Source organism: Rhinoderma darwinii, chromosome 3 (genome assembly GCF_050947455.1).
Source record: "Rhinoderma darwinii isolate aRhiDar2 chromosome 3, aRhiDar2.hap1, whole genome shotgun sequence".
Classification (NCBI taxonomy): domain Eukaryota; kingdom Metazoa; phylum Chordata; class Amphibia; order Anura; family Rhinodermatidae; genus Rhinoderma; species Rhinoderma darwinii.
Genome location: NC_134689.1, coordinates 192,561,160 through 192,583,128, shown reverse-complemented (window position 1 = coordinate 192,583,128; position 21,969 = coordinate 192,561,160). Strand labels below are relative to the sequence as shown.

At 41.6% G+C, this 21,969-nt stretch overlaps 1 protein-coding gene and 1 long non-coding RNA gene across 6 annotated transcripts in view; one reads left to right on the top strand and one right to left on the bottom strand.

Moving 5' to 3' along the window:
• The window catches only part of PLXNB2 (plexin B2), a 292,432-nt gene that overhangs the window by 6,825 nt on the left and 263,638 nt on the right, over nt 1–21,969 (bottom strand). For all 5 annotated transcript variants that reach the window (XM_075857182.1, XM_075857181.1, XM_075857183.1 and 2 more), the window contains 7 exons: nt 15,999–16,065; nt 15,547–15,693; nt 14,617–14,773; nt 8,056–8,156; nt 7,811–7,895; nt 5,396–5,550; nt 5,138–5,298 (listed from right to left, as the gene is read on the bottom strand). In XM_075857182.1, the coding sequence (XP_075713297.1) occupies nt 5,138–5,298; nt 5,396–5,550; nt 7,811–7,895; nt 8,056–8,156; nt 14,617–14,773; nt 15,547–15,693; nt 15,999–16,065 (873 nt within the window). The remainder of the gene's footprint in view (nt 1–5,137; nt 5,299–5,395; nt 5,551–7,810; nt 7,896–8,055; nt 8,157–14,616; nt 14,774–15,546; nt 15,694–15,998; nt 16,066–21,969) is intronic.
• Nucleotides 1–21,969, top strand: part of LOC142749317 (uncharacterized) — a 190,920-nt gene that overhangs the window by 108,754 nt on the left and 60,197 nt on the right. The window contains exon 3 of the long non-coding RNA XR_012882403.1: nt 99–130. This is a non-coding gene — a long non-coding RNA (uncharacterized LOC142749317). The remainder of the gene's footprint in view (nt 1–98; nt 131–21,969) is intronic.

Genomic DNA, 21,969 nt, shown 5'->3' with positions numbered 1-21,969 from the left:
GTAAATGCTACATAACATTTAGTTGTCTGCTACCATTTGCAATTAAGTGATTATATAACAAGTTACATACTAATCTGTATTGTTTCTTCCTCTTCTAGACACACTAGAATGTTTTCCATCTCTGGACCAGGTAATAATATCATAATAATATCATAAAACCGGCTGTTAGACTCGCTCTTTGGTTTTCTTCTCTTTATTTCTCTTTTATCTTTCTCGTACGTCAATAGCTGATCATAGCTTGATTTATTTTGTTTACACCACCAACCTTATACATCATAAATTAAATTCTCTGACATCGGCACAAGAAGCAGCAGTGTTGGAGTCTATCCACCTAGGCCGTTGCCAAGACAACTATACACAAACATCATCTAGACCTGACTCCATCTTTGTACTCCCTACACCATGTGACCACATGCCTCCGTTGCTATGCACCCATTTAGTCACTACCGGTTCCGGGACTGACATACTTCCGATCCGGATATAAGAACACAGACTGCTCACACATACCCCACACTGGCCAGTCTGGCAGACGTCCTTATATGATTCTTTACTACATTTTCAGGTCATTTCTATTCTATCCTCTACTCTGCCGGTATTTTATGGTATGGTCTTCCACCTTTAGGGCTTGGTAAGCCACACCCCCTGCTGTAACTACACTCTTGGATTTGCATAGCCAAACCTCAAGCCTGGTATAAACTGTCAATGTTATGAGTTTCATTATTGTTTAATCATGCAATATTTCCAATATGAAGATTTCTTTATCCCTATACACCGGATGTTCCTACTTTATGGATTTAGAATACATAATGTAATATACATTTTATGGATCTCTATTTTATAGACGTCTATTTACATACTAATACCATGACTATTTCTGCTTTAAATACATGTACGGTATATATGCTGTGGATTGGCCGAAACGTCATTATTAAATTGCTTCAACTCATGTATTCAAACGCTGATTATATGAAATAATATATGATATACGGCTTTGTGAAAAAATAAATCTATTCAACTTGCAATAGATTTTCTTGTGAGTGCTGGGGTAATCGTGACTATATACTTTGGGACTTCAGCCCAACCCCTTTGCACCACACCGTCAACATAGGTGTGCATCCCATATAAATTTTTTCTAGATTATTTGCTCTGACAGCAAGACAGACTCAAGGGGTGGGCCTCAAATAAGAATTTAGAAGCATTGATAACCTTAGAAGCGAGTTCAGCGAGATCCTGCGGTGCTACTTCCAAGATACTGTGGTGAAATTGTTTTGCCGATACTGAATTAGCTTCATTCACCCAGGAAGAGGAAAATGCTGGACGCAGGGCAGAACCTGCTGCCATGGAGGCAGACTTGGCCCGGGACTCCAACGTTTTGTCAAGTGAATAACTTTGAACCACAAAACAAGCGGATCCATTGAAAGATAAACAGTCCATTTTGAAACTATATCCTCCTGGAAAATAAACAGTGTATTCATACGTTTTGAAACCGCAAAGCGCCAGTCAAGGTGTTTTCTCAAACTTGCTATGGTTTAGGAAAGATAGCCTCTGGCATCATTATTGGTGTATGGTTTCCATGACCGCCCATTAACAATGTAGAATGTCTGCATGGCAGCTTTTAACTGTCCTGTTCTGATTCAAAGTGAGTGTAAGAGGATTCTCCAAAGAAAAAGGACCGATCCTGATGGGAAGCAGCCTCTCCAGTACTGCTCCTTAACGGGGACCGTTAGGAAGAACCTGAGGAGGAGCAGGACCTGTCCCTTGAGGTCCTCAATCTTTTATATATACCACAGAAAGCAGACTGCATGGTATCTAGAGGAAAGGCTGGAGGGGCATTAAACTGGGCCACTCTTTGTGAGTAAAGTTTTTCATATATCCTCCGAAGTCTTCAGGTGTACGCAGGGTCAACTTCTCACATATACTGTGGGTACTAGCACTCCACCTGCGCATGCAGAAAATAGGCTAGGTGAACGGGGTGAGGTAAGCGCAGTGCAGAGTACAACCCACCTGTAGCTGAGAAAAAGATGATAAAAACTAAAATAAAAAATATCAGAAGACCTTAGAATCAGGTCATGTCTGCCTCCTACAGGCACTAGGTTGAAACTTAATAAGCCAGTTTCTGTGGGAAGGGTATGGCCTTTCCCACCTAGTGTCAGCCTACGAATGGCCTATACCCATGGAGCTGGGTCCCCTAATAATATTAACGAGAAATTTTACTATTTGTTTGCCAAGCAAAAGAATCAAACAGTGCCCTCCTACATAATTTGGATATGTAAAGCCTACATAACAGTACCATATACTACCCAAAGAATACCACAACTGCCATCTTCAAATGTATTTGGATTTGAGTAGACTGCTTGAGGTGGGGCTGGCATGGCGGAAAACCCTTGGCATTTGTCTTTCACCTATCCTGTAATCAGGCCCTGTATATACAGTTGCAAAAAAAAGTAAGTGAACTTTTGGAGTCACCTGGATTTCTGCATTGATAAATGTGGTTTGATTGTTATCAGTTTCCAGAACTCCAATAGAAGTGAATAAAAATTATGGAAACCGCGTAGCACAGCGAGCTATACTGCTTCTGGAATTTGGGAGCTAAGGAAACAGAGTAGCTCGCTGTGCTACGCTGTTTTCATAATTCCCATTTACTTATATGAGAGTATCAGAAACAGTGTAGCTACAAATGTATTTCAGTTCATCAATATTTCTGAGATGCCTTGTGTGCACAGCCCTTTTCTAGTCATACCACAGCATTTCGATAGGAGTTAAGGTCAGGACTCTGACTTGGTCATTCCAATACACCAATCTTAAATTTCAACCATTCTTTAGTTTACATGTGTGCTTTGAATCATGGTCTTGTTGCATCGCACGTCGTCTATTCAGTTTGAGGTTAAAGACTGCTGCCCTTACATTCTCCTGTAATATGTTTTGATACACCTTTGAATTAATTGTTCCTTCCATGATCGCAAGATTTCCAGGCCCTGAGGGAGTAAAGCCGCCCCAAAACCATGATGCTCCCCCCACCATGCTTCACAGTTGGGTTGAGGTTTTGGTGTGCAGGGTTCTTTTTTTCCTCTAAACATAGCGTTCTGAATTTGAGCTAAAAAGTGATACTTTTGTCTCATCTGTTCATAAAACATCTTCCCAGAAGCATTTTGGTACATCTAGGTAGTCTCGAGCAAACTTAAAACGGGCTGCAATGTTTTTTTTGGATAGCAGCGGCTTCCTTTGTGGTGTCCTTCCATAAACACCATTTTTGCTCAATGTATTTCTTATAGCGGACACATGAACAAAGATGTTTGTAGAGTCTTCAGTAGGTCTTTTGCTTTTACCCTAGGGTTTTTGTTTTCTCACCTTTTTCAGGCTTTCACAGGACCCCCCATTTCTAGGAAGAGTAGCAACAGTCTTGATTTTTTGCCTATTTGCAGATAATTTGTCTAACCGTTGATTGATGTACAACCAGGTCTTTAGCAATGCCTTTGTACCCATTTCCAGCTTCATGCGTCTCTATAAAATGTTTTCCTTAAAGGTGAGGTGTTGCGGAAATTTTTTTTTTCCTATAAATTTGCTTTTAGTATGTTATTAAAATAAATTTTATTTATTTGTGTTTTTGTGTTGTACTTTTTTCTTTTTATACTTCACTATGGGGGCTGCCATTTTTTTTTTCATCTCTGTATGTGTCGATTAACGACACATACAGAGATGGAATACGGCACATACATCCACATAGAGAATGCGAACGGGAGCCGTTCACTATAGCTTATGCCGTCTGTGTGGTAACGGCGAATGCACCACTCCGACACAGACCAAAAGGAAGGTCTTTGGCCGAGCGAAATCCGGCGCCATTTTCATGTGGAACGGAAGCCGCGGCCGGACAGTAAGATGACTTACGGCTTCCGGACATATGTTCCAGGCAGCGAAGACGCGAGGAGTAGGAGTGGCGGCAGGAGCAGGTAAGTGATGTGTGTATTATGTTCGTGTTATACGGTCTAATTACCACTGTATCGAATCCTCCTACACTGTGTGCTGCCATTTTCTGAGCGAATGCACAGTGTAGGATGATTAGAAGATTCAACCACCTCCTTCTCCTGGCAGTAGCCGGGATAAGGGAGGGGGGATTGTGTGAGTACACTAGAGCGTGTTTGTCTACACCAAATTTGCAGCGTAAAGCAATGAGGTTGCTTTCCCACATTGCAATGCTGCAATTTTGGAAATTGCTCCCTCTAGTGACAAGCACATGGAAATGTTATTAATTAAAATCTAATTTATAATATTTCCTGACTTATGAAAAAATTAAAAAAATTAAAACAATGTTTAATCACTTATATACTAACTGTTTAACTGAAAAAAATAAATAAAATTCTAGCGACACATTCCCTTTAAGTGGTTTGTCTCGAGGCGTGTTTCACACTAATCAATCTTTGTTGAGAAAAACAGATTTGTCAGTAACCAGGCTTTGTGTGCCTTTATTTAATGAGCAAATCACCTGTTAAACTCACACTTCCAATCTCCTCACTTTAATTGGCGGAAGGGTTTTTATTTAGAGTCATTAACACAGACCTCTGTTCACTTACCTTTTTCCCCATATACTGTGGATTTTTATTCAATGTGCTCAATAAAAGACATGAACAGTAGAAATATTTGTATATTATTAGTTTAGTTAGATTGTGTTTGTCTAGAATTGTGACTTCATTAACAAACAGACCACATTTTATATGTTATCAACGTAGAAATACAGGTAATTCCAAAGGGTGCACTTACTTTTTCTTAAAACCTAGTATACTGGTCTTTTGGGTGAGTCATCACGGGCCGCAATTACGGGCACGGCCGGCCGCAGATACCCCCCACATTTTTGGCCTGTGCTTCCATACAAAGCTATAGGAGCATGGTCCGTAAAAAGAACGGCCATATCCTATCTTTTGCAGTACACTTCTACGGCCCGGGCACCTTCCAAGTAAATATACGGGAAGGCGTCTTTGGTCAATAGAAGTGAATTGGTCTGTAATTGCGGACTGTAACTACGGCCCTTTTTTTATTTTTAGTTTAAAAAGACAAAGTAGTATCAATATTCGCTTAAAGGATGGGCTATGTCACCTTGAAAGAAAAATTATGAATAGCGAATGATTTCTTTGTAATGCCATACCTGTTTGTTTTCCATATGTGAACTGTATCTTCATCTTTTATTTCGTATTTCTCTGCTTGCTCGTCCAAAAAGTCAAAAAAGTATTTAACAGCTGGAGGTACCACTTGATTGGAATTAAGGACACCATGAAAGAAGTTATCTACAAATTGCTGTAGCGTACCCTGTTTGAAGGAAAAAGAAAAAAAAAAAAAGAAAATAAAAAATTATGCATAAACACAACTAACTACTCAACAAAAAGAGCACATAACGCAACTTTACCTTGACAGAGAGAAGCCTTGTCAGATATATTTCAGTTATGGCCTTTGTCTGTTCTTTTGCCTTCATGCTTCCTCTTTTAGATTTACCTTCATCAACTTCATCTGCTGGACGTACAAGATGCCATTCTTTGTTTTCATCACCTAGTAGTGCATGCCCTAAGTAAGGGGAAAATACAAATCATGACGTTACATAGAAACACTAGGAAACCCCCCCCCCCCCACGAAAAACTGGCGTTGTTGCCCATAGCAACATATGCAACTAGATCACAGTGCAGCTTCCATTTTCCCAGAACAGTTTAAAAAAAATTAAAGCTCAACCCGGATTGGTTGCTACAAATTCAGATTCTCTGTAAGGGCTTGTTCAGATCACCATTTGCTTTCCGTTCCGGGGTTCCGTCGGAGGTTTCCGTCGGGTGAACCCTGCAACGAAAAGTGAAAGTGACAGCACAGCTTCCGTTTCAGTCACCATTGATCTCAATGGTGACGGAAACATCGCTAATGGTTTCCGTTCGTCACCATTCCGGCTGGTTTCCGGTTTTCCGACGGAATCAATATTGTAGTCGACTCCGCTATTGATTCCGTCGGAAAACCGGAAACCAGCCGGGATGGTGACAAACGGAAACCATTAGCGCTGTTTCCATCACCATTGAGATCAATGGTGACTGAAACGGAAGCTGCGCTGTCACTTTCACTTTCCGTTGCGGGGTTCACCCGACGGAAACCTCCGACGGAACCCCGGAACGGAAAGCGAACGGTGATGTGAACAGGCCCTTAGACAGCTTTGATAACTGAGGCCGTATGTTAAGGTTCCAACCAAGGAAAACAGGATAACAGCAGGCAATTTTTTTAATCATTATATTGCTTATGTGTATTATTTGTATAGAGCTGACCTGTTCTGCAGTCTTATTTACATGTTTTAGGAAGTGAAAATATGCAAACCTCAGAACTATTCCTACACATACATGTGAATATTAGCAGCACTTTCTATAACCTTTAGGGTATGTTCACACAGGGCGGATACTCTGCGTCAAAGCACACAGCGTATCCGCCCTGGATGCCGCAGGGAATTCAGGACTAAAAACTGCACAAAATTGTTCTGCAGTTAAATAAAAAAAAAGAAAAAGAAGTTTCATACTTACATAGCCATGGCGATGCGTCCCTCTGCCATCCTGCAGCCGGGTCTCCTTGGATGACATTTCATCCCATGTGACCGCAGCAGCGGTCACATGGGATGAAACCTCACCCCAGGAGGCTGACCTGGACGAAGAAGCACCTACTTCTGGGTAAGTATAAGCTTTTCTGCCGCAAATATTGCAACATCTACTATTTGTTGCGGGTTTTACCTCCCCATTAAATTCAATGGGAAGAACCAGCTACAAAAAAGCGTTTACGCAAATACAATTGACAGGCTGGAGATTAAGAAATTGCACCGCATGTCAATTTTTGAGGGTTTTCTCCGCTCATTATTTATGCAGCGTGTGAATGAGATTTGTTCAGATCTTAAGGGAATGCTTCATTTTTTGGGCCCAAAATACTGGTGTAAGGTACCCCAGCCAAGAGGTAGTGTAAGAAAGAGAAAAGTATCTAACATATCTAGGGACATATCTTACAGCAAGTGCCATTGTGATAAATGTGGCACAGTTTCTGCCTCTCTGTTCTAGTTTTATCCGGTCTAACTTTAGAACACTATTAATAAATCTGCCCCAATATCTTCAGCAATCCCAAAAAATTAGAGGATCATGAACAATATCTTCTTATAATAGGAAATAGTTTAATGTTTACCAAAATATCCATTGACAAACACAGATCTAAATACTGCCGTAATAGCAACACAACACTTAAAGAGGCTCTGTCACCAGATTTTGCAACCCCTATCTGCTATTGCAGCAGATCGGCGCTGCAATGTAGATTACAGCGTTTGCAGGTAAGTAGCTACATCGACTTACCTGCAAATGCCGATGCTGCTGCAGAATCAACTGAAGCCTCTGGTGCCGGTGTCCTCGCTCGTCTGACACGATGCAGGACCTGTGAGTGACGACACAGCGTGATCTCTCGAGAACACGCTGTGTCTGCACTGCCAGAAGCTGGGCGTTCTGAAGAGAAGTGGATGATACTTCTCGTCAGAACGCCCAGCTAGTAAAAGTAGTAAAAACGCCCCGATGTACGCACATAATACACGCCCAGTTGGACTTTTACTTTAAACACACCCACTTGGACTTTTGCAAGCCTCATTTGCATAACTACAAAAATGGTCATAACTTGGCCAAAAATGCTCGTTTTTTAAAAATAAAAACGTTACTGTAATCTACATTGCAGCGCCGATCTGCTGCAATAGCAGATAGGGGCTGCAAAATCTGGTGACAGAGCCTCTTTAAGATAAGGATTTAGAAGGGAACACTGAACTGAACAAACATACTTTCTCCTGGGAAGTCTTGGTGATTTTCTTCTTGATGCTGAGAAATTCCAAGTCTTGATAAAATAAGTGTGGCATTATCTCTCACCTGCAAATATAAGCAAAATGTTTTGAAGTGCTTTTAGAAGGAACAGGCATGCACCTGGGTAAAAAATTTACACCTTACCATCTCAGGTTTTTTTTTTTTTTTTTTACTTCTAGGCCATACACTTTAAATGTAATAGGCATATAAGGTAAAACGTGCTTACATTATAATGCATTAGTGTATTAATCCGTTTCCATCTGCCTTCCTTCTGTGATGTTAAATCCAGGTCAGACAATATTTGTGCTGTTGAGCCTGGTCTCCATTCTAAAAGGAAAGCAGCAGCACAGAGATTAGAATGCACACTGGGGCGTCAACATAATACAGAGGTTTCCCTTTGAATAGAATATAAAAATATTTGACAAATACAAAGCTGACAAAAGGAGTATATAGCACAATATAGTTTAGCAGCTTAAAAATGACATACTGAGATGTACAAAATTTTAAGCCTTGCGTTTTGTATTCTCAGTCGAAGGCCTCATGCACACGACCGTAGCCGTATGCACGATCCGTGATTAGCACGGACAGGCCGTGAAGTGCTATCCGCAATTGCGGACCATACTCACAGTATTAAGTATAGGGGTACGATCCGTAAATGCGGAAAATAGGAATGTCCTATTGTTTGTGGGTAATTTCTACAGCCCAGACACACACCCATAAATATACGAGCAGGTGTCTGTGGCCAATAGAAATTTATGTGTCAGTATTTTGTCTGCAATTATGGATCCGTAATTGTGGATAAAAACTGCGGTCGTGTGCCTTACATCAATTAAAATAGGTAAGAAGATTAGCAAGCAGTTGTATCTTCATATCAACTTCCGTAAGAATCACCAACCTATTTGAGTGTATTCCGGTTGTAAAATGATATAAATACATTGTCTCAGCAGTACACTGTAGTGAGTAAAGGTGGCCTATGGAGATGAATTACTTTAAATGAAGCACCAACATTAGCTATGTAGTTAAAGAGGTTCTGTCACCAGATTCTCAAATCCCTATCTCCTATTGCATGTGATCGGCGCTGCAATGTAGAGAACGGTAACGTTTTTTTTTTTTTTTTGAAAAACGTTCACTGTTATCTACATTGCAGCGCCGATCACATGCAATAGGAGATAGGGATTTGAGAATCTGGTGACAGAGCCTCTTGAAGTAAAATATTATTACTTTTCCAATGTTCCTAGACCAACAAGCAGGTCATTTGCTTATGTAGTATCGGAACTTAAAGAGGCTCTGTCACCACATTATAAGTGCCTCCTACATATGTATCTCCTACATAATGTGATAGGCGCTGTAATGTAGATAACAGCAGTATTTTTTATTTAGAAAAACGAACAATTTTGACCAAGTTATGACCTATTTTAGATTTATGCCCAACTGGGCGTTTTTTAGTTTTGACCAAGTGGGTGTTGTAAAGTGAAGTGTAAGACGCGGACCAATCAGCATCATACACTTCTCTCCATTCATGTACTCAGCACATCGTGATCTTGCGAGATCACGATGTGCTGTCACTTACTCACACATTAACTTTACTGAAGTGTCTTGAGAGTGAATAGACATGGTCTCCAGCCAGGACGCGATGTCTATTCACAATCCCGACACTTCGGTAACGTTTGTGTGGAACTTAATGACAGCAAGTGTGATCTCGCGAGATCACGCTGTAAATGACAGCACAGCGTGATCTCGATGTGCTGTGTGAGTAAGTGGCACACAAACATTACCTTCGTATCGGGATTGTGAATAGACATCGCGTCCTGGCAGGAGGCTATGTCTATTCACTTTCAAGACACTTCAGTAAAGTTAATGTGGGTGTATGTGACAGCACATCGTGATCTCTCCATTCATGTACTCAGCACATAGTGATCTTGCGAGAAGTGTATGACGCGAATTGGTCAGCATCATACACTTCTCTTTACAATGCCCACTTGGTCAAAAGCTATAAAAAAACGCTGGGCATTAAGAAAGTCATTAGCATAAATCTAAAATTGGTCATAACTTGGTCAAAATTGTTCGTTTTTCTAAAGACAAACCACTTATCTACATTACAGTGCCGATCAGATTATGTAGGAGATAGGGCACTTATCTGGTGACAGAGCCCTACAAAAGAATAGACAAATTGAACTCCACAGTACGCCATGGTAGGGCACCTCCTACTACCTTCCCATCTGATAGACCCACAGATCAGAATAGCAAATATCCTCCCAGACGGCCCATGGGAAGAACCTTTCTCAATAGCAATCTGTCATAAACATCCTCCCACAACAGTGACCCCTGTAGAGACTAGGGATGTCACGATACCAGAATTTGGACTTCGATACCGATACTTTGTGTAGTATTGCGATGTCGATACCAAAACGATACTTTGCCAACTGGAATAAAAAAAAAGTTCTTCCGTTTTCTGATGTGAGGCACGAGGTGTGATGAATTTTGAATGTGCCTCCCATTAATAGTAATTAATCCCATCATGTTTCTCAGTCATAATGGGTTAATGTGTAAGGTACATGATGGGGTTAATTACGATTAATGTGAGGCACATGGAGGTTAAATTCATCACACCATGGACCCCACAATAAGTGAAAGAAAAGCGTACACATCATAAATGATGCAAAAAAATTGTTGTGAAGGTTATTACGGCCGCGCCAATACCCAATATGTGTGGATGTTTTATGTATTGAGACTTATTTTAATGTTTATTGTAAAAAAGGGGTATGTGTATTTTTTTTAATTGAACATTACTTTGTTTTTACTTTAATTTTTAAACTTTAATGTACTGGCATATATCTATATGTCAGTAAATTACCCTGTGTACGGATAGTACACAGGCAGTTGTTAGGACATACCTAAGTATGCCCTAACAACAGGAAATATGGTAGGACAGCCCTGGGGTCCTTCAAGGACCCTGGGCTGTCTGCCTATATATGTTATGTCCCTCAATCGCGTCACAGGGATTTCCCCTTCTCACTTTCCTCTTGAATGCTGCAGTCAGCTTTGAGCGCAGCATTCAGGAGAACAACAGTGGAGATGAGAGGTTTCTCTGATCTCCCCGGTTATAGAGCGGGGCTGCGGTTGTGTAATACATCCATGGCCCCGCTCCTTACATTAAGTGCGTGCGTGGTCAGCATGAGGTGATGCGGCCGGCGCTGCACTAATGAGCGGCAGCGCAGGCACATTAGTGCAGCGCTGGCCACATCGCATCATCCTGACCGCACGCACATGTCAGGACTCCGGAGCGGGGCAATGGCTGTATTACACAGCCGCAGCCCCGCTCTCATACATTCATGTGTTACTATTCTTAGCTGTGCGGCCGAACAGCTTAGTATCGAAATACATGAAATAACGGTATCAAACCGTTTGGGGATGCACAGTATCGAAACAGTATCGAAGTTTCGATACATCGTGCATCCCTAAGTGACAGTGTAATGTATTAGCATACAGGAGTATGCTAATACATTAGTAAAAAATAAAGTTATAAATAAAGTTATCCCTTAATGGGATTAAAATAAAAAAGTAACCAAAAAAATAAATAAAAATAGTCCCCCCCCCCAAAAGTCATTATTTTGACTAAAATACATTTTATTGCCCGTACACTAAATAAAAACCAAAAACCTACACATATTATTAGGTATCTACACGACCGTACTAACCTGAAGAATTAATCTAACGGGTTATTTAGCATGAAACGTGAACGGGATAAAAAAAGAAAGAAAAACAATGCAGAGAATTGCTTTTTTTTTTTACCCCCAAACGGTGTGGAAAAAAAATACAATTTCTCTCGCATAAAACAAGGCCTCATACAGCCACGTCAATAAAAAGTTATGGCTGCTGAAAGGCAGAGACAAAAACTGAAAATTTTAGCTGGTCATTAAGGTCTTTTCAGGCCCGGTCACTAAGGGGTTAACATTGATATGTTTGACCATTTATAACATTTGTAACAATAATTTAAGTGTAAATGCATACCTCCCAACCAGCATCAGCAGAACAGTCCTGGATTCTGGGGGATGTCCCGCTGTTCCGGACAGCCGGAGGTATATCCCGCTGTCAACTGTATCTGCGTCCTCAGGACAGTGACGTCAGTGGCTACTCCTTAAGCGGAATCCCCCTTGCCGATGATCTGGCCGGGGATTCCGCTCCTAAAGGAAACCCCTGAGGTCACTCTCCATATATAGACATTGACATCAGGGGCTCCTCCTGGAAAGGAATCCCCGGCCAGATCGGCAATGGGGAATCCGCTCAAGGAGTAGCCACTAATTCCAAAGAAGGGAAACATTAGCTTCCTGCTTCAGAAGTAGTTCAGAGCCAAGGAGCAGAGGGAGATCCTCCGCTCGCCGAGAACTCCCTGGACACAGGACTACTTTAAGCCACCTTCCAGCAGCACCCGGCGGGAAAATTGAAATGAGCTAGCAGCGGACATGGCATTGATGGGGATTCCGCTCCAGGCGGAGCCCCTGACGACTACCCTCCCACCTGTCCCGGATTCAGCGGGACAATCCTGGATTCTGTGCGGTGTCCCGCTGCTCCGTGCAGCGTGGGGGTGTATGTCCCGCTGTCATCGGTGTTTGCGTCCTCAGGATGCAGACACAGTTGAACTTAATACCGAAGCAGGGAACGATCAGGTCCCTGCTTCAGAATGAGTTCAGAGCGGAGGAGCAGACGGAGCTCCTCCGCTCGCCGAGAATACCCCAGGCGCAGCGCTGTGCTCCTGGAAGCCCTTGACAGGCTAGAGGGAGCCCGGAAGCTCCCTCTAGCAGAGGAATCCTCAGCCAGAGCATTGCCGACGCTGTGGCCGTGGATTCCCTCATGGAGGACCCCCTGACTCCACTGTCCATGTATGGACAGTGACGTTAGTGGCTACTGATTGAGCGGAATCCCCAGCCAGAGTCGGCAACAGGGATTCCGCTCAAAGAGTAGCCACTGACGTCACTGTCCATACATGGACAGTGGAGTCAAGGGGCCCTCCGTGAGGGAATCTCCGGCCACAGTGTCGGCAATGCTCTGGCTGGGGAATCCTCTGCTAGAGGGAGCTTCAGTGAGGGTAGCTTCAGTGGTATCTACAGGGGAAGGGGGTTAGCACTATATACAGTGGGGGTGGCGCCATCTACAGGGGGGGTGCCGTGTGGCGCCATCTACATGGGGTACTGTGGCATTATCTACAGAGGGCGCTGAAGTATTATTTACAGGGGGTGTGGCACTATATACGGAGGGCACTGCTGCCTTATATACAGAGGGCAGTGTTTCATTATCTACACATGAAATTCATCTGTTTTTTAAAAAAAATGGTCAAAAACTGAACGGATACAAAACGGCCGTTAAAAACAGACCTATATGGCTGTTTCGAACAGCAGACACCCGAACTCTGTTGTGTGAATCCCTGGGTTATGTGGGGTTGGTAGAAGATGCAGGGTGGTATTGGGTAGCTATAAAGGCGCCAAAAACGATCTACTCCCTGAAGTAATGGCTAGTGTTTGGCGTTTTTTCAGGCTCCCATGGCTGCCCACGATCTGAGGACAGCAGCCTTCTGGGCTCTCTCTCTTGGCACCGGCCTTGGCGCTGAACTGAATGACACACGTGACATTACAATGTGTGTGTCAGACTTCAGTGTAGCGCTGAGACCGTAGCAGAGAAGAAGAGCCCTGACATGGTACAGAAGTATCTAATCTATCATGTATCCAATCTATCACAAACTATGCAGCGTAGTCGACTCTATTGATTCCGTCAGGAAAACCGGAAACCAGCCAGAATGGTGACGAACGGAAACGATTAGCGATGTTTCCGTCACCATTGATATCAATGGTGACTGAGACGGAAGCTGTGGTTTCACTTTCCGTTGCGGGGTTCACCCGACGGAAACCTCGTTTACCTCGTAATCTCGCGAGATTACGCGTGGCTTGCTGGAATCTCACAGAAAAGATTCAGAAGTGTCAGGATTCTGAACACACATGACGTCCAGGCTGGAGGTCATGTATATTCATTATCAGGACACTTGATTAACGTTAATGTCTGTGTATTTGGCTGCACATCGTGTTCTAGTAAGAAAGCGATGCTGCTGTGTAAATAAATGGAGAGGAGTGTATGATGCTGACTGGTCACTGATTGGTCAGCGTCATACACTGTACAATGCCCACTTGGTCGAAAGTAAAAACACGCCCACTTGGGCATTAAGAAACTAATTAGCATAAAGCTAAAAATCGCTAATAAAGTGGTTTAAAATAGTTAGTTTTTCTAAATAAAAAGCATTACTGTCACCTACATTATAGCGCCCATCTCCTTATGTAGGAGACACGGCACTTATAATGTGGTGACAGAGCCTCTTTAGGTTGTGTCACCAATAATCACAATTCCCTTATAATTCTCACCACATTCTCCTTCCTATACTCTTTTACATAAAATTGATTTGTATTATTTAAAGCAAAAGTATGATTGTAATAAACACAAAGTAAACATTTTACTTTATCCGTTTATGGCTCCTTTCACAGATGTGCTTGCCAGGGAGCTGCAGAAAGTGGTTTGTAGTTGTCACTGGACCATACTCCCACTGTGCATCTATTTGAATATATTATCATATATTTGATTATTATGATAATAGGTACATTATATATTTGGTGCTGGATACACAAACCAATATAATTTAAGTCCTTCATAAACGACAACATGTATAGATAGATGATATCCGAGTATAGCTGCATTGTAGAAATAGCATTTTTGTCTATTAGCTCATGGAGTACAATGCACTCACCTAATGCCAAGCTGTCTGCTTTTGGTCTATGTGAATATGGAAGGTTTTTGTAAACCTGTTCAACTATTTTTTCCTTCACTTGCGAAATTGTATCACAGTTTAATACTTTCACTGGCACAGGCTCTAAACCTTCATCTTGAACAATGACGTTAACAGTCTGCAAAAAAGAATAATAGCAATAATATATGAATATTTTCCAATCTTCCCAATAGTATCTAAGTTCTTACACTATATTTAATTGTTTCAATATCAATAGTTTTCCAAGTTGTAATGGAATTACAGTTGGCAAAAATGCTATTCGGATTTATATTTTGCAACCAGAAACATTACAGCTGAAAGAGATGTATAAAATAGAACAGATCTTTGGGTCTACAACTAGCGGTTGACAATATGGTTCTGTTATAGACAGTTATTACCCACATCATAGAAACACAACAAAATCTCAAATGCACTATATATAAGGAGAGTGTAGTTGACCCAAATGTTTTCAGATTATCTGTGCAAATAACAAATGCATGTTACCAAACTAAACAGGTGTACAAACTTGGTTTGGGGATAGATAATCTTAAAAGTCAAGTCATATGGTTTATGAGATGGAGGTTACATATAGGAGAATTCTTTATCATTTGCAATAGGAGAGAGAATGGATTCAAGGAAATGATAATAAAGGAGGAACAGATAGGAGTAATTTTTTTTGTTTTTTTTGCGCGGACATTTCCTACATTTAGTGCTCTTTGTGTTAGAATGTTACTTCACTCTTCGAAAGAAGTTTACATCGAAATTTCCGGAGCTACGCGTACAGCCACCTGAAGCCATTCTAAAAGATTCTTCCTGGGGTTGTTATTCACAAAGATTGCTTTGGTCAACCGTACAAACCCACTGTGCAGTCTGTGCAATTGTATCTATTCATTTACAAAACAGGCCACTTACCAACTGTGTGTATTCCACATCATCCCCCAGTAATCCAGTATCATTCAGGGTGTATTTGGCTTTAATTTGCACAGCATCCACAGGGCCCTTCTCCACTTGGTGTTTGATTGCCTTGAAGAGTTTGTATAGATGCTCACCAGCTGTGTCCTGCATTTGAAATAAAAAGAAAACATTTCCACTAAATAGATCTAGGAATAGCTTTTAATAGGGTTATTAACATCTGAAATCCCTATCCCCAGTGGAAACCATTCTTTGTTCATGCATGGGCAGCGGCTGCTTTATGATAGCAGACTCGGTAGCCAAGTCTTTAATATTGCCTCTAAACTGGCATGGGTAAACCATATAACAAAACACTGAAGAGCAGCATGTACTCTGGGCCAACATATCCAAATACTCAAACTGACCTTCCCTACTTGGCTGCAATATGTTGTGACTGTAGATCCATTACCTACCTTTAGATACTGATACAAACAAATAGACATCCAGTTTGAAAGCATTCTCTCAACAACAGTCTCTGATCTGCAAATAAAAGAAGGAATGTGATAAACCGATTTGTTCTTTTCACATAGTACAAATATACCTGCGTTATCCTAACAAATATACCATGATCTTACATGTGAGATAGTGGAAAAAAAGAATCACAGACAAATAGCCACATAGACAAAGTGGTAGAAGAAATGATGGGATCAAATGTTACTTACAGGCGTTTAATCATATAAAATTATAGCATATCGCTAATTTATGCCATAACATTATAAACAGTGGGTGACCTCTGGGGCAGCAGTGCCGTCAGCCATTCAAATGAATGGGGCGGTTTTGCAGTTCCCTGTATATTAAACAGTTTTAATATAGCAGTCATATAATGCTTTTGAAATTATAGAGAAATAATTTCACCTCCTTTAAGAGACAAAACATCTTACGGTGCCGGAGATGTTAGAAAAAATATTTTCCTGCTTGTTCAACAGTTGCCCTGCTTGTCCATGGTATGTGAAAGGTGCATTAATGTACATAATGTAACAGATGTAAAAACCATAAGAGTCAAAAAGTCAAACTTGCTCCCCACTGCTTTAACACAACTACTGTACATTTAGTTCAGTTTGAGACTACGGTTTAGCAAAGGATTTTGTAGTGCTTGTAGAACATTTATTTTTCATATTGATTCAAAAAACATTCGGAATGTGTGCACATCAGAAAACATATTGGCCCACATTTAATAAAAGTGGCTGATCTTATGCCAGTCTGTTATTTCAATAAAAAACTATCTACTTATTGATATTTACAACAAACAAAAAAATACAAATCAAACTCCCCAAACCAATTCCCACCCTCAACCCTCCCATTTTGGTTTACATAATCAACATATGTAAATCATAAACGGTACTACAGAAAATATACCTTTATGAACAAATGCACAGGAAAAAGAAACAGTGCCCATTATAGCGCGTACAGATAAGGTTGAGGGATCACCCGTTACTACTATATGTAAAACTGCGGGTAAAAGTGGTATAGTGGAACTAATTTGCAGCAATAGCTAGTCCTGGAACACCCAACTATGGTGACCACAACTTCTCAGATTTGGTATGCCTCTTTGAAATATTGCATATTCATATAGCAATATGGTATTTAACTTTCTCAATAAATTCCCTCTTTACAGGTGGAGAAGTCTGAATCTAATGTAATTCAATAAGCTTGTGAGCTAAATATAATAGATGCCTTTTTTGGGGTTGTGGATTATTCGTTATGTCATTATTATGAAGTGTTATGTAATTATGTCTTATAGTGATGTATTTTGCACTAATATATATATATATATATACATACATACATACACATCCTGATACGGTGTGACATCTCATCTGATCTAGACTATTTTGTTTACGTAACCACGAACCTCCCCAGGAAAAACACTGCTGAGTGCCTTGTGCACGACACTATCTTGGCCTAGTCATTCCATATCTACAGTGATGGTGCATGTGAAGTGGCGCACTATGCCATTGAGACAGCACCGATCAAATGATGCGGAAGTGCAGTGTCTTGCCAACGACCTCTGATTAACATCCACTATAATCCGAACCTCCCACTCCAGTCTCCAAGATTTCACTTGTGCTGCACCAGTCCTCTGGAATGTGCTATCCCAGACAATCGGATTAATTCCCAACTTCCACAGTTTGAGATGTGCCCTGAAAACACATCTTTTTAGACAGGCCTATAACATTCCCTAATCTAACTACTTTCCCGGACCCCCTTTTACATTAGTCATGAGGCCCCTTCATTCAGCAGTATCCCCCACACTTCTTGCACCCGAATACACTTCATGTCTGTCATACACTGACGCTGGCTGGTGACCGGCTCATGCAGCTTTATGTTACTACCCTATATGTATAACAGATGGCTGGACCATTGTACATAAGCATTTTTTACATTTTGTGCCACCCTTATTTCCTTAGATTGTAAGCTCTTGCGAGCAGGGTCCTCACACCTTTTGTTTGAATTGTAAGTTAGTTTTGTCACTATGTAATGTCTGATATTGTCTGTGCAATGTACCCCTGAATTGTAAAGTGCTGCGGAATATGTTGGCGCTATATAAATAAAAATTATTATTATTAGAGTCCCAAGATGGAAGGCACGAGCGGGATATCGCACCAATGGCCAATTAGATGAGACACTTATATTTTCCTGGATTGGTTCAGTGCGGATAGAAATAGGTGGGCGATACCAGTATTACTCCACCTGCAGACGAAGGCTTGTGCCGAAACATAAGTCGGGGTGGGCGTCATCCATGTGACCAACATTATTTGGGGTAAGAAACAAATTATGTTTGTAACTACTTTTGTGGCTCACTATGTTATGCTATAATATATATTTTATTGCACTATTGCATTTTACCTATATATTAGCATATCATCTCCTGACATACTAATTTAAAGGTAAAAGTACAATAGTGCAAGAACTAGTGCTACTAGACTTAGTCAGATAGTTACTACATATGTCCCCATGATGATGCCAACTATATCCCCAGTGTGGCTTGTTTTATAATTTTAGTGCAATTACACACGACTGGGTGCCACTCTGGCTGTTTTTCACAGACCCATTCACTTTAGCGGGTGAATCGGGTCCGTGAAAACTAACCCGGCTCTCTGATCCGTGGATAGATAGCACATGTCCCATCTTTCCACGGATCACGTAGGGGACTCGGCCGGCACAACGTTCGTGTGCATTAGGCTTAAACAGGTCCTGTCATTTCCCAAAAAACTGCAGTTGACATCTCCGTTTGATTGCAGGCACCTCACAGATTGATGCTTTTTATTTTTTTATTCTAACACCCACCGTTCCGGAGATATCGGGGGCCGTTATTTCTGGCGTCCGAAATGCAAACAAGGCCTTTGTCTGTTAAGCTGGCGGTTACCCCTTATCAAGTGCCTGGTGTTACCCGCCCACTTGACAGTCAAAGGCCTCATTTGCATATCGGTCAGTAAAAATAACCGCACCGATATCTCAGCAACGGTGGGGGCTAGATGAAAAAAATAAAAAAGCGGCAGATTCTGTGAGGCGGCTGCACTCTAAGGCTGGGTTCACACGAGCATGTTACGAGCTGGGAACTACTATCCCGTACTGAAAACAGGATTACAGTACGGGACAGTTGTCCTGCAGCGCGGTAGGGACTCCTAGCGTCGTACATAACTATGATGCTAGGAGCCCGGCGAGAGAGAGAGAGCGAGAGAGAGAGAGAGAGAGCGAGAGCGCGAGAGAGAGCGCGAGAGAGAGCGCGAGAGAGAGCGCGAGAGAGAGCGAGAGAGAGCGAGAGAGAGCGAGAGAGAGCGAGAGAGAGCGAGAGAGAGCGAGCGAGAGCGAGCGAGCGAATGACCACCAGTATATGTAATATCTTCTGACCTGAATGTGTTCCCCAGCAAAAAAAAGAAAAAAACCCACTAAAACCACAACAGAACAGCATAATCACTCCCAGCGGAACAGTGGGCGCCAATACACGTGTTTACCCAGCTTATCATTTTCAGTTAAACTGTAAAGTGAAGAGGATTAACAAAACTTGCAAACAGATATCAGGGATGCCAAGGGCCCTCCTGCCATATATCCCTTCCCGTCAACAGAAGGGGAAGAGGACAAAGGAAATGAACGATTTGTCATGTTAGGCAAATAGATTCTGCCACATATCCCTATCAAAAAAAGAGAAGAATCCGAAATAAACGCATAAGAATAGGAGATAATTCTCATCGCCACTTTTCACTTGGCAGCTGTGTGAAGTATTGTCTCGAAGTTGACTTTCATGCTGATCCAGCCACTTCATAGCGTCCTTTGGCTCCTCAAAAGAATTAAAGTACCTCCCAGAGCAGCAATCTGGAGTTTGGCTGGGTACATCATGGGGTAGGACACCGGTATTTTCCACAGATGACCTTTGATATCCATAAAGCGTTGCCTCCTTCTCTGAATCTCCACAGAATAACCCCAGGAAAAGAGATCTTACGGCCATTAAATTGTTTGTTCCTAGTGATCACGAGCTTTACGTAATATCGGTATCCCAATCTTTAAAGTGGGGCAAGCATCGGGCATTGTGGGCGCGTCTATGGCATGTCTGGTAGGCACTCTGTGGGCTATTTCTTTGGCAATTAGGGGGGACAGCATATCCCTGCCCAACTTTTAAGAAAGACCCATGCTAGGGTTGAAATGTTGCTTTGTTATAGTGAAAAACCTTTTCTGCTTTGGAATTTTAAGAATGCGTGCTGCAGTTCTTGGATTTTAACTATTCGGCAGCCACTCCTCAATAAATTCTGATGGGTTAGAAACTTTTGCCTTCTCCAGGATTCCAATAAGATGTACATGATTGCTCCAGAGCCTATTTTCAAGACAGTCTGTTTTTAGACAACAAAGCAGTAAAAGATAGCAAGCTATCCTTGGAATGTTTCTTTACTTTCACTGATCGTCCCCTATAGTAGAGACACTGAAAAGATTGATTTGCCTGCCGGCAAAAAAGCCCTGTTTTCCAACTATCATAATAGAAAATAATAAAGTATTTATTTGATTTTTGCAACAAAGACAAACTACATATATGTAAAAACAAGGTCCATTGCTGACTACAATCAGCACAGTGCAGAGTATATGGAGCCTAGAGCCAACGGCTGCAGCACATTGCACCCAGCTCACAGTTAGATTCTAGAAGTCAGCAGGACAAGTATTTAAAATAGAAATGGAAGCCCCCCCGACATGTTTCGCTACGATGTAGCGTCTTTAAATATACGCCCACCAACTATAAGGGTCCTCCCTTTGTATGTATCGTATAGTAGAGACACTGCACAGGTACGCTCCGAGACCTTTTTGTAAATCATGCCTTATAATAGCTAGGTCCTTACTCGTTCCCCACTTGCGCAGTCAGGGTACTAAAGATTTTATTGCAGTTAAAGAGGCTCTGTCACCACATTATAAGTGTCCTATCTTCTACATAAGGAGATGGGCGCTGTAATGTAGGTGACAGCAGTGCTTTTCATTTAGAAAAACGATCTGTTTTCACCACTTGATTAGCGATTTTAGATTTATGCTAATGAGTTGCTTAATGCCCAAGTGGGCGTATTTTGACTTTAGACCAAGTGGGCGTTGTACAGGGGAGTGTATGACGCTGACCAATCAGCATCATTCCCTCCTCTTCATTCACTCAGCGCATAGGGATCCTGCTAGATCCTTATGTACTGTCTTATACGAACACATTAACAATACTGAAGTGTTTAGACAGTGAATAGACATTCCATGGGATGTCTATTCACAATCTCTGCACTTCGTTACTTTTTCTATGGTAGTTACAGCAGAGCAAAGCGTAATCTCTCTGTAACCTGTCATTTACTGCGTTATCTCGTGGGATTACTCTTTGCTCTGCTGTAACTACCACAGAAACAGTAACGAAGTGCAGAGATTGTGAATAGACATCCCATGGAATGTCTATTCACTGTCTAAACACTTCAGTATTGTTAATGTGTTCGTATAAGACAGTACATAAGGATCTAGCAGGATCCCTATGCGCTGAGTGAATGAAGAGGAGGGAATGATGCTGATTGGTCAGCGTCATACACTCCCCTGTACAACGCCCACTTGGTCTAAAGTAAAATTAAGAAACTCATTCGCATAAATCTAAAATCGCTAATAAAGTGGTGAAAACAGATGCTTTTTATTTAAAAAAAAAAAATAAACTATTACGGTCACCTACATTATAGCGCCAATCTCCTTATGTAGGAGATAGGGCACTTATAATGTGGTGACAGATTCTCTTTAAGGATAACTGCCATCAGAACCTTAAGGGTAGACTCCTTATCAATAGTGGATCAGGCGGTGAAGGCTTCTTACCCCTCTGTGGAAGTGGCATGTCCCGAGAAGAGGCTACATGCCATTTCTCATCTGAAGACATGCCTGCCGTGTCAGAGC